This window comes from Hypanus sabinus, chromosome 20 (assembly GCF_030144855.1).
Source record: "Hypanus sabinus isolate sHypSab1 chromosome 20, sHypSab1.hap1, whole genome shotgun sequence".
In the NCBI taxonomy this organism is placed as follows: Eukaryota; Metazoa; Chordata; class Chondrichthyes; order Myliobatiformes; family Dasyatidae; genus Hypanus; species Hypanus sabinus.
Window position 1 is genome coordinate 18,705,419 of NC_082725.1, and position 15,435 is coordinate 18,720,853.

At 41.8% G+C, this 15,435-nt stretch overlaps 1 protein-coding gene across 5 annotated transcripts in view; it reads left to right on the forward strand.

Moving 5' to 3' along the window:
• The window catches only part of LOC132378335 (triple functional domain protein-like), a 346,417-nt gene that overhangs the window by 228,728 nt on the left and 102,254 nt on the right, over positions 1–15,435 (forward strand). For all 5 annotated transcript variants that reach the window (XM_059945155.1, XM_059945150.1, XM_059945151.1 and 2 more), the window contains exon 34: positions 1,670–1,913. In XM_059945155.1, the coding sequence (XP_059801138.1) occupies positions 1,670–1,913 (244 nt within the window). The remainder of the gene's footprint in view (positions 1–1,669; positions 1,914–15,435) is intronic.

Below are 15,435 nucleotides of genomic sequence, written 5' to 3' on the forward strand. Positions count from 1 at the left end.
TAAGTTTTCTGCTTCCTTATTTCATAATCTGATTTCTTCACAAAATTGTGCTGAATTTATTAAAAAGTATATAACCAAATAACTGGAAATAAACATTGAAATTAAATAACTTATGGACTCTGTTGACAGACTGAAGGCATTAATTGTTGTAATTACAGCTACTTATGGTTTTCACTCCGTCCATGAAAATCAGAATATACTTACTTGGTATGCTTGCTACGATCATTAATTATATAAACTATATTTGAAGTTGGCAATGGATTTGAAATGTATAAACATCTAAGTTTACATGTTGTAAAGTGCAGTAATTTGCCGTGATCACGTTTTTTCAAAGCCCAAAGCTAAATATTCACCACATGTTTAATCATGAGTCATTAGGAAGGTCTCTGAGCTTGGTTGTGTTTCCCACTTGTTGAGTGTAGCTTGGTAATAGCAAGAGGTTCAATCTTTATGAAAGGTCACACAAAAATTCACAGGGTAAAATGCAAATTGAAGTGAGCTAGCAAATGATAACAATAGCATGGGAATAAAAAGCACTAGAACCATTTGAAATCTGATGAGAACCGTATTTTGTAATTACCAAAAACAGTAATTGGGAATAACATTGTGAACTTCTAAAATAAACTTTTTGTGTAATCTCAAAGAGAACCTAAAGTTCTTTGAATACTTTTCACTCAAGTTTAATCCAATTGAAACACCACGTTTAATTTTAATTATTTAAGAACAGGTCCAAGGCAAAGTTATATTTGTTGGAAACCTGCACCCAGACTTTTAAATAGGTCAGTTACCTGGGGGAGATTTTATTTGAAGATAAATTATTTCAGAAATACTGCATTTTAGGTCATTGAAGGATCTGTTAGTTGGTTGTTTTCCAGTTGATATTAAAAATAAAACACTGCACAGTTTAGGGAGTTATCCATAACATCTAGACTTCTAATTACCTTTCATTCAATTTTATTAAGGATAAAGGTTACCTGGACATTCTGTGTCCAGAGCAACAAACAAACGCTGGAGGAACTTAGTGGCTCAGGTAGCATCTTTGGAGGTCAATAGACGTTCAGTGTTTTGGGTTGAGATTCTTCATCTGGTCAAAAGGGCCTTGATCTAAAATGTCATCACTCCATTTCCTCTGTGATCTCTTGTGACTCTTATGTTTTTAAAATTTAATAAGAAACTTGTTTATGAATTTCCTAAATTTCTACAGTTCAAAAAAAAATTTGCAAGCTATCAAGTGCTTTGAGATAATCATACAAGGAGATTGAAACAAACTTTCAGTTGAAGTTATTCTTTCAGGGAAATTATATCAACTAAGTAATGTTAACAGTCAGCAATACAAATATTATTTCAGGTCTTCATTAAGGAATTGCAAATATTTTAAAAGAAAATACCTAGAATTCTTAATATTAATAAGTTATTCTTTGATTAAGTGTTGAAGTAATAAATTGCAATTTGGCTCTGGAAAGCTAAATCATATTCCAGTTTATTTTGTGGCTAGTGTTTTGATATGCGTAGCAGAGTTTAAAATAATGGATTCCAGCGATCTTGTGGACTGCAGAAATGTGAAAAGAATTGCATTAGTCATGGCTGATAAAATTTGAGAATGACAGTATTATCTTTTGTCTGGGCCAATATGTTGGCTGTCTCATGTCTGTCTCTGTTCTCTCCATAGTTGTCCGGTGGGTGTGAGTTAACAGTGGTTATCCATGACTTTGCGGCAACGAACAGCAATGAGCTGAGCATTCGACGGGGTCAGACCGTGGAGGTTTTAGAGAGGCCCCATGATAAGCCTGACTGGTGTCTGGTGCGTACAACAGATCGCTCTCCAGCTGCTGAAGGAGTGGTTCCCAGCAGTGTTCTGTGTATTGCACATTCACGTAGCAGTATGGAGATGGAGGGTATCTTCAACCATAAAGGTAGGACTCATTATTATTTTGGGAAAATTATTGTGCCAGATTTGGTTTAACCAAGCAAAGTAATTGGAGGTTCGAAGTAAATTTATTATCAAAGTCATGGTATACAACCCTGAGATTGACTTTTTTTGCAGACATTCACAGTAAATACAAGAAACATAATAGAATCAGTGAAAGACCACACCCAATAGGATAGACAAACCAATATGCAAAAGGTAACATACTGTGCAAATACAAAAAGAAAAAAAGTGTAACAAAAAATAATAATAAATAAGCAATAAAAATCGAAAACATGAGATGAAGAGTCCTTGAATGTGAGTCCATAGGTTGTGGGAACAATTCAGTGGTGAGGTGAGTGTAATTAACCCCTTTGGTTCAAGCACCTGATAGTTGAGGGATAATAGTTGTTCCTGAACTTGGTAATGTGAGTATTGAGGCTTCCTATACCTCCTTCCTGATGGCAGCAGCGAGAAGAGCGCATGGCCTGGATGGGGGGCATCCTTGATGATGGATGCTGCTTTCCTGCGACAGCACTCCATATAGATATACTCAGTGATGGCGAAGGCTTTACCTTTGATGAACTGGGCAGTATCCGCTGTTTTTTTGTAGGCATTGGTGTTTCCGTACCAGACTGTATTGCAACCAATCAATATACCTAAATTGCCACACATCTATAGAAGTTAGTTAAGGGTTTTGGATAAAATGCTGAATCTTCATAAACTTTTAAGAAAGTAGAAGCACTGCCATGCTCTGTCTGTAATGGCACATACGTGCTGGACACAGGATAGATTTTCTGAAATGATAACACAGAGAAACTTAAAGTTGCTGACTCTCTTCTCTTCTGATCCCCTGGCGAGGACTGGTTCATGGACCTCTGGATTTCTCCTGAAATCAATAATGATCTCCTTGGTCTTGCTGACATTGAGTGAGAAGTTGTTTTGCGGCACTGCTCAGCCAGATTTTCAATCACCCTACAATATCTTATTCGTCACCACCTTTGGTTGAGCCAACAATCATCGTACTGTTGACAAACGTAAATATGGCGTTGGAGCTGTGCTTAGCCTCACACTTGTAATTGTAGAGTGATTAGAGCAGTGGGCTAAGCACACAGCCTTGTGGTACACTTGTACTGATAGAGATTGTGGAGGAGATGCTGTTGCCAATCTGAACTCTGGGGACTGCAAGTGAGGAAATCAAGGATTCAGTTCACAAGGAGTTAGCGAGGCCCAGGTTTTGAAACTTACTAATTAATGTTGAGGGGATGCTAGCACTGAATGCTGAGCTACAGTCATTAAAGAACATCCTGATGCATTCATCTTTGCTGTCCAGATGTTCCAGGGTTAAGGGAAGAGCTAATAAATTGGCATCTACTGTTGACCTGTTGTGACAGTAGGGAAATTGAAGTGGATCCAAGTTACTTCTCTGACAGGAGTTGATATGTTTCATCATTACTGTCTCAAAGCACTGCATCATGTCAGTGCTACTGGACGATAGTCACTGAGGCAGATTACCACGTTCTTCTTCGGCACCTGTATAGTTGAAGCCTGCTTGAAGCAGGTGGGTATCTCAGCCAGTGGATCAGCAGAGACCTTTAGTACTTGGCCAGGAAACCAGCCTAGACTGGATATTTTCCATGGGTTCACCCTCCTGAAGGATGCTGTCATGTTAGCCTCACAGACTGAAATCACGGTCATTGGGGACTGTGGAAGCTCAGGAAGGTCCCTCCATGTTTAAATGGTCAAAATGAGAATAAAAGGAATTGAGCTCATCTGGAAGCAAAGACTTATCACCTATGGCACTTGGTTTCATTTTATAGGAGATTACAGCATTCAGGACCTGCCACAGCTGTCGAGCATCCTTCAGTGATTCAAGTTTGGTCCGGAATTACTACTTTACACATGAGATGGCTTACTGAAGATCGTACTTGGACCTGTTGTATTTTTTTGATCGTTAGACCTGAATGCCACTTATGGCCCTCAGTAGACTGTAGATCTCATGGTTCATCTCGGGTTTCTGGTTGGGGAAATCTCTGAATTATTTTGTGGGATCACACTTGTTTATGACTGATTTTATAAAGTCCATAACAACAGTGCTGTTGTTCCAATGCTTGGGTGAGTTCTTGAACATTGCCCAGTCCACCAACTCAGAGCAATCCCATATCTGCTCCTCTGCCTGTTGCAGTTGGGAAGAGGACAGTCAAGTGATCAGATTTTACAAAATGTGGTCTAGGCATAGAACAGTAGGCGTTCCAAATCGTAACATAGCAGTATTTGAGTATTTGGGACCCTTGGTGCTGCAGGTGATATGTTAACAATAATTGGTCAGAGATTTCTTCAAAAAAGCCTGATTGAAGTCCTTGACAATGAAATGAAAGGCGTTGGGATTGGCAGTTTCTTGTTTGCAGATGGTGGTACTTAGTACTTTGAGTGCTTGCTTAATATTGGCTTATGGCAGTATGTAAACTGCAGACAGGATCATGGAGGAGAACTCTCCTGATAAGTAGAATGGTCGGCACTTAATTGTTACATGTTTCAGGTTGGAGGAACAAGAATGTGACAAGACTGCTGGGTCCGAGCACCACAAAAAGTTTATCAAGAAACACAGACCTTTTGCCTTCTCCAAATCAGCAGTCCAGTCCATCTTGTGTGTCGAGAGGCTCTTGGGTCTCTCCGACGTATCCAGCTTATCCGGAGTGAACCATGTATTTGTGAAACAGAATGCAGCAGTGCCTCATTTTTCTCCTATACAGCTATGCTGTCCTTAGGTATTCAGTCTTGTTCTCCAGCGACTATACATTTATTAACAAGATGCTAGGTAGAGGAAGTTTCATAAACCAGCATTTTAGCCTGGCTTGGAGTCCTCCCCCTTTCAACTGTGGCAACGTACCTATGTCCGTTTAAAAGTGCGATACCGGCATGCCTGAGAGTTAAGTCAGCTGAGTCCCTCAGAAGATCATGAAATGGCCAGTTTGTTCAGAAGGCTCAAAAGTGCATTGCTTACTTATTGTCCTTTCCACCTGCAGGCTTTTAGAGCAGCAGTCAAGTTCCTCCACCTCTGTCTGTCCTTGGTCATGTTCTCTTTTGTGCCCCATGTGTGGTTCAGGGTCTACCATCGCACACAGATGTAGAAGGATTCTTCATTGCTTTTTCCTTAACAGTTTTGTTTGACCAGTCAGAGTTGTTGACCCTGAGCTGAACCCTCAAGGGTGGAGGACTAGTGGACTTAGTCCTCTAAGGTCTTAGTCCGGCCTCTACACTTTGACTTGTATGGCCCTTTGACCCTACCAGGAGCCAGAGCATCGGGTCCGGACTCCAACCAGCATAACTCTCTGGGTCAGTGAGGACACAAGCCTCCAAACCATGACAAGGTCATGGTCCTCTTAAGAGTTAGAGTATCTTACTTAAATGGAAATTGCAGGCTGCAGATTACAGTGAGAGTAGTTCAGAAGTAAAGTTAGAAATTTTGTAAGCTGCCAGAAGCACGTTGTCATGGTTCACCAGCACTATCTTGCCTAAGTTGAGTATTTGGACCTTATGAAAGCTGCTTTCATTGTTATTTATTAATTTGGATTAACCAGAGAGCCTCACTTATCCAGATCTTATTATTCTTGTTCAGGCGTTGGAATGGTATTCCTGGCTACTTCTATCTGCTTCCATTGCAAAGCTAACTTCTCTCTGACTGCCACTTCTACTGCTTCAACTAGACTTCCTTCAGAACCAAGAGAGCCAACCAAAATTTGCCTTTGTACCCTCTTGTCTTAAAAAATATGTAGTAAAGGCAACTTGGAGCTAATTGCTGATCTTAATTTAGGCTACAAAAAATTTCAATTGTGTATACTCTTGGTTTTAGCCCTTCTTCTGAACCTGTAAGTGCCTCTGACTGATCCCAAGTCATTTGGAGATGTCATTGGTAAATGCATGGAAGAATATTGATGATGCTAGTATTTTTCCTAATTGTGATTATACTGAGTAGTGAAACACCCTGCAAAATGATGGAAGCAATTGGAAAAGAACAAGTAATCTTGCCTGCAGTCAACTCTATAATTGGGAAATATTTATTACCTACAAGAGAGACTCCTCGATTGTGGCAGACAAATGTTCGAATATATTTCATCTTCACAATATATTGATGTACATTGCATGCAAGCTGAGCAAATGCAAATCGAAGAACTACCATGCAAAGTCACATTGTTATTCCCATCTGAGGACTCTAATCCTCACAATATAGAAGTATGTCAAAAACACACACAGTCATGCTTTGAGACATCTAAGAATGTATATATTAAAGCAGTTTACAGCTCAGACCTATGGGGATAATGGGGCCAAGTGAGTGTCAATACTAAGGAAATTCTCTCCTGAAGCAATAGTTTAGAAATTGCTGAAAATGCATGTATTTATAATGTAAGCAGTTGGTTTACAGTATTGGAGCATAATAATATCAAATCCCAGGGATTCTAAAAGAAAGAAAAAACTGACAAATCCCCAAGTCCAGATGCTTTCCATCTCAGCATAACTTAAGAAAAGAGAGTGCAGAATTAGTGTAATACAGACTTGCTGTATGAGTAGCACATCCAGCAAGTTAAGAGAATCTATAATTAAAGATGAAGAATGAAAAGCACTGGCCTTTTGATCAAATTTTCACTAAGAAGCGGGTATGAAAATGGCTGTGTTTGTTGTCTATGTGATCGTCCAGAAAGTATTTACTAAAGCCTTTCATGGTAGTTGAAGTTGAAGCTCATGGGAACTTGCATCAACTTATATCCTGGAGCGTAATTTAGCAGAGCAGCAGGAAACAGAGTGTTTGGATAATTGGGCAAAACATCAGGATGTGATTAGTTACCAGTGTCCTTGTCAGAAATGCACCATTCACTGAAGTTATAGATGAGGGGCTGAAAAGGCAAACATCCAAGTTTGGGAAAAATGAAAGATAGAAAGAATTGTAAGCAGTGTACCTGATAGTTTTACAGATACATCAGCAAATTAAGGTTTAAGCAAAACTTTTGTGAATGAATGTTTAAGTGGTGAAACTTGGTAGTGGAGGTTAAAACAGACTTGACGATTTATGTAAAAGGATCATTAAAAATGTCATGGATTGGGATGTGATATAGTCAAAAAGTTAACGAATTTTTTTTTTATTTCTAAGAAATGAATTACTGTACAAGAGGGCTGAGGTTATGGGACTGTTATGCTATGCCATGGTTAATCCTGAACATACTAGTATAAGCAGATCTGGGCATACACCTTGGGTGACATGTCTTGGCCTTTGAAGAGAGGGGCAGTGCAGGTTCATTAGAATGATTTCTTAATGTTAGGTTGCGAGATGGAATTGCAGACAATAGGGCTGCATTCCCTTGCGGCATTGTAGAGTAGCGATGTGACACTATTACAGCTCAGGGTGTTGGAGTTTAGAGTTCAGTTCTGGAGGAGTCTCCATATGTTCTCCCTGTGGAATGCATGGGTTTTCCCTTAGTGCTCCGGTTTCCTCCCACAGTCCCAAGACATGCTGGGTAGATTAATTGATAAATTGTCCTGTCATTAGGTTAGAGCTAAATCGGAGCTGTAGCAGTGCAGCTCAAAGGCAGGAAGGGCCTCCTCGGTGCTATATCTCTAAACAAATAAAGGATAGTTATGATGTAATTTGACCTAGATTTCACCACCAGTTGAGATCAAGAATAAGGTGCATAGTTTGTGTTGGGGCCTTTCGGGAATGAAATGGGAAACTTCTAAACATGAAAAGGCTGATAGAAAGATGGAACTCTATTCAATAGTGATCAGTTGTTCATTTAAATCTGTTGTCATTTCCATTACTGCATATGTGAAAATTCAGCCCCAGCAATAATTACTGCATCCTCTCTCCATTGTACATTATCCCTTGGTGCAGATTCAGAGCTGTTTGAAGGATTTGGGAGAAGATGAGTTTTATAAGTAAGGGGATGAGAGAATAGCTTCATTTGTCACATGTACATTGAAGCAAAGCATACAGTGAAATTTATCAATTGCATCAATGACCAACACAGTTCAAATAACTACTAGGGACGGCCTGTAAGTGTCACCATGCTTCTGATGCCAGCATAGTGTGCTCAGAATTTACTTCCCCTACGTGTCTTTTGGAATGTGGGAGAAAACTGAAGCACCCAGAGGAAACCCACGCAGTCACGGGGAAATTGCACAAACTCTTTACAGACAGTGGCAGGAATTGAACCATGATCTTCTGATTGTTGGTGCCATAAAGCATTACAATAACTGCTAATCTTATATCTAAATTGCTAATATCTGGATATAAAAGAAAAGTTCATACATTTTGTATTTGTAACAAATTGGTTTAAGATGGTGCTGCTGAGGTTGTGTGATGGCTTGCTGGTAGATCAGAAGACAAGAAATATGACTAAAACATTACTAATAACACCTTTTCTGAAGTAAATTGTCAATTGTCACCACAAACAATGAAGAAGCAAGTGGATGTGAAGCTGATTCGAAGGATGAGCCATCCTGGTGTATCACAAAGCCGAAATGCAATGTGTTCAAGATGGGGTCACAGATGGACTATCACTGTCGCTGTTGGAGTGAATGTTTTGGGGAGGAGTCAGTGCAAATGAGTTTTGACACCCGTCCACCTAACCAGGTGCGAGGTTGGATCAGGAATGGCTTCAGGTTGTCCGGCCCAGGTGTACTGCTGTGCAGGGGTCTTGGTCCTGGAGCGAGACAATACTTGGTGCTTAGACAATTTAAACACCAGCCCAGATAGACTGGAAAGCCTAAGTGTCGAGACCATCAGCGAGAGCCTGGCTGATATTGTTCACTCTCCCACGATGTTAATACCTCTCTCTCTGGTGTCTGTAGTCTCTGCAAGTTTCACAGTGTTTTTGCCCCTCTAATATGATGAACTAAAATTGAGGCTAGGGCCTTCTCCAGCTGCTCTGGGGATCAGATCTAAGGACCCAAACTGATTTGGAATGCTGTCATTTGCTGCTAATGTTTGCATGACTTGTTTTTTTCTCCACTTTCACTGCTCAGTGGTTATGGTCTTTATTTTCTTTATTTTTTTATTTGGGTTTTCTAGGTTTCTTGCTCAAGGTGTATAATTTATATATTCTTTGATAATACATGTACTTTGAATCTTTGAAAACAGAATATGATTTCTGTAATTAAGCAATGAAATGTCACTTTGTTAGGAAGTTGAGTCATTCTGGACCAGGTCCAGTGCCCACTTACCACCTCCATATCTCTAGATATCTTGCTTCAGCTGAATGCAGAGGGCTGATCTCATTAGTATTCCTCATAACTGAGTGCTGCACTGAGTTTGATAAAGAGACAAAGCTGTGGGTGCCAGAACACTGAGGCCCTATGTCTGATAGATTTGCAAAGCTTATTGATGCTGGGCCTGACCTTTGCCAGCTCTGAAAGGTGTGCACTATTTTAATGGCTTCTAAATATCTCTGATTTGTAGTAAATGAGAAAATTATTTATACATTTTATTTTAAGTGGAAAAATATTTCTTGATTGACATTACACTAAAGTGAAATCATTATATCTTCTTCCCCCCCCCCTCCCCCCCCCCGGTTCTACCAAGAATCACCACATTGAAATCAATACAGTTTTGGATCCCGTGCGAAGTCAGAAGTGACATCCAAAGTTACCAGTTTTTCAGAGCTGAGGGAGGACCACACAGTTCTCTATTCCTGCCTGTCACAATTGCTCACTGCAGGGGCAAGTGAATTGTCAAGAGGCATAAGAGTAACTTGACAATGATAGGTATGGAGAACTCCCCACTTAACACAGTTAGGGGAAAAGATTAATTACTAAATACTAGGTTAAGCAGTATCTCATGATTATGAGGGTCATGTGAAGAGAAAGTTGATCTTCCATCTTTCTCATTCATCCTAGCTTGCTATTCATCCAAGCCCTAGCTTGCTCTCCTTTTGTTCACCTCACCCTTGTCCCTCACTCTCCTGGTTCTGTCTGGCCATCATCCTCTCCTCAACTGCTTCCACCTATCACTTACCAACCAGTACTGTCAATATTTCCTTCTGATACGGGTACTTGACCCCAAATTTCAACTTGCACCTCAGCCTCTTGAGCCCGACGCCAGGCTGGCTTTCAGGAGGGTGAATCCTCACAATGCAGCAGGCCCCAATGCAGTAACTGGTAAGGCTCTGAAAACTTGTGTCAACCAAATGGCAGGTGTATTTAAAGACATGTTCAATTTCTCACTGCTACAGGTGGAATTTCCCACCTGCTTCAAAAGGGCAACAATTATACCAGTGCCCGAGAACAGCAGTCTGAGCTGCCTTAAGGACTACCATCCATTAGCTGTCAGATCTATGGTGATGAAATGCTTTGAGAGGTCAATCATGGCTAGAACCAACTCCTACCTTAGCAAGGACCTGGATCCACAGCAATTTGCCTATCGCCACAATAGGTTTACAGCAGAAGCAATCTCAGTTGCTCTTCACATGGCCTTAGATCACCTGTACAATACAAACTCTTGTGTCAGGATGCTGTTTATTGACTGTAGCTCAGCGTTCAACACCATCATTCCTACAGTCCTGATGAAAAAGCTACAGAAACTGGGCCTCTACAATTGGATCTTCAGCTTCCTGACTGGAAGACCACAATCTGTGCAGATTGATAGTAACATCTCCTCCTCACTGATGATTAACACTGGCACACCTCAGAGATTCGTGCTTAGCTCACTGCTCTACTGTCTCTATACCTATGACTGTGCGGCTAGGTATAGCTCAAATGACATCTATAAATTTGTTGATGATACAACTATTGTTGGGAGAATTTCAAATGGTGATGAAAAGATGTACAGGGGTTAGATATACCAGTTAGTAGAGTGGTGTTGCAGCAACAATCTTGTACCCAACATCGGTAAGACCAAAGAGATGATTGTGAACTTCAGAAAGGGTAAGTCAGGGGAACATGAATCAATCCTGATAGAGGAATCAGAAGTGGAGAGAGTGAGCAATTTCAGGTCCCTAGGTGTCAATAGCTATAAAGACGGCAAGACAATGACTTTATTAGGAGTTTGAGGAGATTTGGTATGTCACCTAAAATACTCAAAACCTTTACAGTTTTACCATGGAGAGCATTCTGACAGGCTGCATCACTGTCTGGTATAGGTTGATTTCTGCACAGGATCAAAGTAAGCTTCAGAAAGTTGTAACATTGGTCAGCTAAGTCATGGGTATCCATGATATCTTCAAGGAGCAGTGCATCAGAAAGGTGGCATCCATCATTAAGGACTCCCCCACCACCCAGGACATGCCCTCTTCTCATTGCTACTATGAGGAAAGAGGTACAGAAGCCTGAAGGCACACACTCACCATTCAGGGACAGCTTCTTCCCTTCTTCACTTCTTCCATCGGATTTCTACATGGACATTGAACCCATTCATTTTTGTTTTCATTTCTGTTTTTGCACTGCTATGCTTAATTTAACTATTTAATTATATATATGTATATACTTACTGTACTGTAAATTCCGGACTATAAGCCACTACTTTTTTCCCACGCTTTGAACACTGCGGCCTATACTACGGTGCGGCTAATGCATGTTTTTTTTTCATGCCGCCAAAAACATTTTGCCTCGTAACAGTAGACCAATAAAATTGATGAGTAGTTCACAGAGGTCCAGTGAAATTGTACGATAAATCAAGCGCACTTTCACAATTAAATTATTGTAAATCTGTCATTTGTACTCACCCTCATCAACATGGAAAACACTCGAAGAAAAGCATATGATGCAGCTTTTAAGTTAAAGGCGATCAATCTGGCGGTTGAAGAAGGAAATCGAGCTGCTGCACATAATCTTGGCATAAATGAATCAATGTTGAGACAGTGGAGACGCCAGCGTGAAGAACTGAGTCAATGCAAAAAGACGACAAAAGCTTTCAGAGGTAATCATAGCAGATGGCCCGAACTTGAAAACTTTCTTGAAGACTGGGTTAACACACAGAGAGCAGGCAGCCGCGGTGTTTCCACCTTGCAGATCAGACTGAAGGCTAAAGCAATCGCCACCAAAATGAAAATCGAAGATTTTAGAGGTGGGCCATCGTGGTGTTTTAGATTTATGAGACGAAAAGGCCTGTCCGTCAGGGTACGCACGACTCTGTGTCAGCAGCTCCCTCCCGACCACGAGGAAAAGCTTGCTAACTTCCACACATTCACTCAAACAAAGATAGTGGAGAATTCCATCGGGCCAGATGATATCATAAATATGGATGAAGTACCTTTGACATTTGACCTGCCTCTCACTCGGACTGTTAATAAAAAAGGTGACTCGTCCATCACACTGAAAGCATTTTACTTGCGTTCTGAGCTGCACAGCATCCAGACTAAAGCTTCCACCGATGGTGATTTTTTAAGCGGCTGACAATGAAAGTTCAGTGAAAGCTGCCATCAAGAGTACAAACTCAATTCCAGCTGTGATTCCTGGGGGCACCACGAATTATTTGCAGCCACTGGACATCAGCGTGAACCGGGCATTTAAAGTGGCGCTGCGCGTTGAGTGGGAGACTTGGATGACGAGTGGCGAGAAATCCTTTACCAAAACAGGACGCATGCGAAGAGCATCTTTAACTCAAGTCTGCCAGTGGATCCTAAATGCGTGGAGCCGTGTCACAACATCCACCATCACCAGCGGGTTTCGAAAGGCTGGACTGCTGCGTGATGAAGAGGACCGCGTGCGCTCAAGTGAGAGCGACAACGAAGAGACTGAAGTGAGTGACGAGATCCTGAGGTTTTATTCAATTCGGACACTGAAGAAGAGGACTTTGATGGTTTTAGTGCGCAGGAGGAAGATGAAGAAGGCGATCAATAACTTTTCCTGGTAGGCTGCAGTATATATTTTTTTTACCAGTCGTTAGGAGATATTGGAATGTCGTTCGTGCACTGTTCAGTAAAAAAGTATATGCAACGTAATTTGTGTGTTACCGATACGTATGTATATTTAAAAGTAGCTGTGTTACAGGCACTGTTCCGAAAAAAAGCATTTGCAATATATATTTCTTTATGTTACCATACGGATTTAATTAAAAGTTAAAAAATCCTCACGTGTAATATCTTTCTGTGTAAATATCTCATATTACAACGTGGGACACCTGCGGCTTAAAATCCAGTGCGGCTTGTACAAGTACAAAATTGGAGTGTGCGGCTTTTAATCAGGTGCGCTCTGTAGTCCGGAATCTACGGTAATTTATTTTCTATATTTATCATGTATTGCATTGTACTGCTGCCACGAAGTTAACAAATTTTCACGACGTATGCTGGTAATATTAAACCTGATTCTGATTCTGTTTCTGATTCTGGCCTCCATGGGTGATGGTGACCAATTGTTATGTCTTATGTTCAAGGAATTCAGCTTGCCTTTGCCATTTTTTGGAGACTGAGCTTTAGGACATTTTTTTCATGCATGGTTTGATTTAGAGTTTGTCATCATCATTGTTGGCATCTGTGCATCTCGAGAGATGATGGTGTGACACTTTTCTGATGGTTCTTGGGGTTGTAGATTTGCAGCTATTCGCACTTTCTAGTCTGGCTGTACAGACCCACTCTAGAGTGACAGTCTCTTTCACAGCTGCAGGTGAAGGAGGAAAGTGCTCTGGGTGATGCAGTTCTGGCTTTTCTTCTGGCTGTCTTGTTGATGAACATGTTGGTCCTTGCTATCTCAGCACATAATACACTGCTCTTGACTGTGACCCTCCTTGCTGGTCTGGTTTGCAATTGTTTCCTCCCATGAGTTGAGGTCGATGCCTGCCAGAGGTCATGCTTGCAGATACATCCCTCTAGCAAAGGTATGTTCTTCCTTGTGGGCGGTAACCCTCACTCAGCTTGCCATGCAGCATGTCCTTCGGAATGCTTCCCTGGTCCATCTGTTTGATGTGGCCCAACCATCTGAGGCATCTTTTGCTGAGTCATTTACTGCAGAAACTCTGTGTAGGTGATACTGTCCTGCTAGGGATGTGTAAGATGTCCCTGAGGTACCATAGGCAGAATGAGTTTAGCCTCTTCTCTTGGCTGTTGAATGGCATCCAAGCCTTGCTGGCGTAGAGGACGGTGCTGAGTACACAAGCAGCTTGGTCTTCTTTGTCAGCTTTCTGTTGTTCCACACTCTCATTCAGTCTGGCCATGACAGCTGCAGCTTTGGCAAACCTGCTGTTCACCTCTGCTTCGAGGGACAAGGAGCTGGTGATGGTCAACCCAAGATAGGTGAAAGTTGACTACATCGAGAGAGCAACCATCATTGGTGATGTTTTTGCGAGATTCTGCACCCTGGGCCACAACATGTGTCTTCTTCAGATTGATGGTTAACCCAAACTCCTTGCAGGCATAGGCAAAGTGGTTAATCAGTTGTTGGAGTCCACCTTCAATGTGTGATGTCATTGCTGACATTATCATCCGCAAACAGCATCTCATGGATACAAGCTGTCCTAACTTTGCTCTTAGAGCACAAGCGAGTGATGTTGAACAGCTTGCCATCAGTTCATATGCGAAGAGGATGCCTTCAGTGCTGTCTGTGAAAGCATAGTAAAGGAGTATGGAGAAGAAGGATCGGTCCTAGGGCACAACCTTTTTTTCACTCCACTGCTCACTGGAAAGGCATCAGAAGTTACTCCATTGAAGCAAACAGTGCTGTGCATGTCCTTATGGAAGCATGATATGATGCTGTGCAGTCTGGGGGGGCAGCCGATCTTTAGCAGGAGTTTGAAGAGTCCACTTCTGCTGACGAAGGCAAATGCCTTGGTCAGATCAATGAAGGCTGTGTATAGGGGCTTCTACAGCTCTCGTTCTCTTCCTGCTAACACAGTGAGAAGATCATGTCCACTGTATACCTGCCTGCTCTGAACCCGCATTGGGACTCTAGGTAGACTCTGCATGCAAGGCTCTAAAGTCATGCCACGATTGTGCAGGCGAACACTTTCCCCACAATACTAAGGAGAGAGATGCCTATGTAACAATCACTACGGTCACCCTTGATTTTGTACGGTGTGACAATGTTGCAATCTTGCATGTTTTAGGGGATTGTGGCCTTTCTCCCAGCAAAAACACAGAAGCTCCTGTAGATGATGCAGCAAGACAGGTTTTCACAGCCGGGGGGTGGGGGAGGGTGGCATAACAAAACAACTCGCTGATTTGCAGTGTTAAAAGTCTGTCATGCTTTTTTCCCCGTTCTCTGAACCGAGAATTGGTAACAAAACTCCTCCCACCACTGAGAAGCAGAGGGGGAGAGAGTACAATTCGCTGAGTACAGAGCCTCCAATAGCTCATCTGCAGCTTCCCAATGTTCCGTTTTTATCCTGCAACGCTTCAGTCGGCAGCACCAGCATAGAATCAGCCCACCCACAGGGCCATGAAACCTCAGAACGGCGAAGACGCACTCATCTCCCAAGGGATTTCAAAAAGTGGCTGGTCATGAGCTACCCGTGGGGGGGGGGGGGGTGCCTACCTCAGAGAGCCAAAGTCAGAGTGTAACTCCAGGTCAGGGTCCAACAGCAACTCATCCACTCATCCACCCTGAGAAGA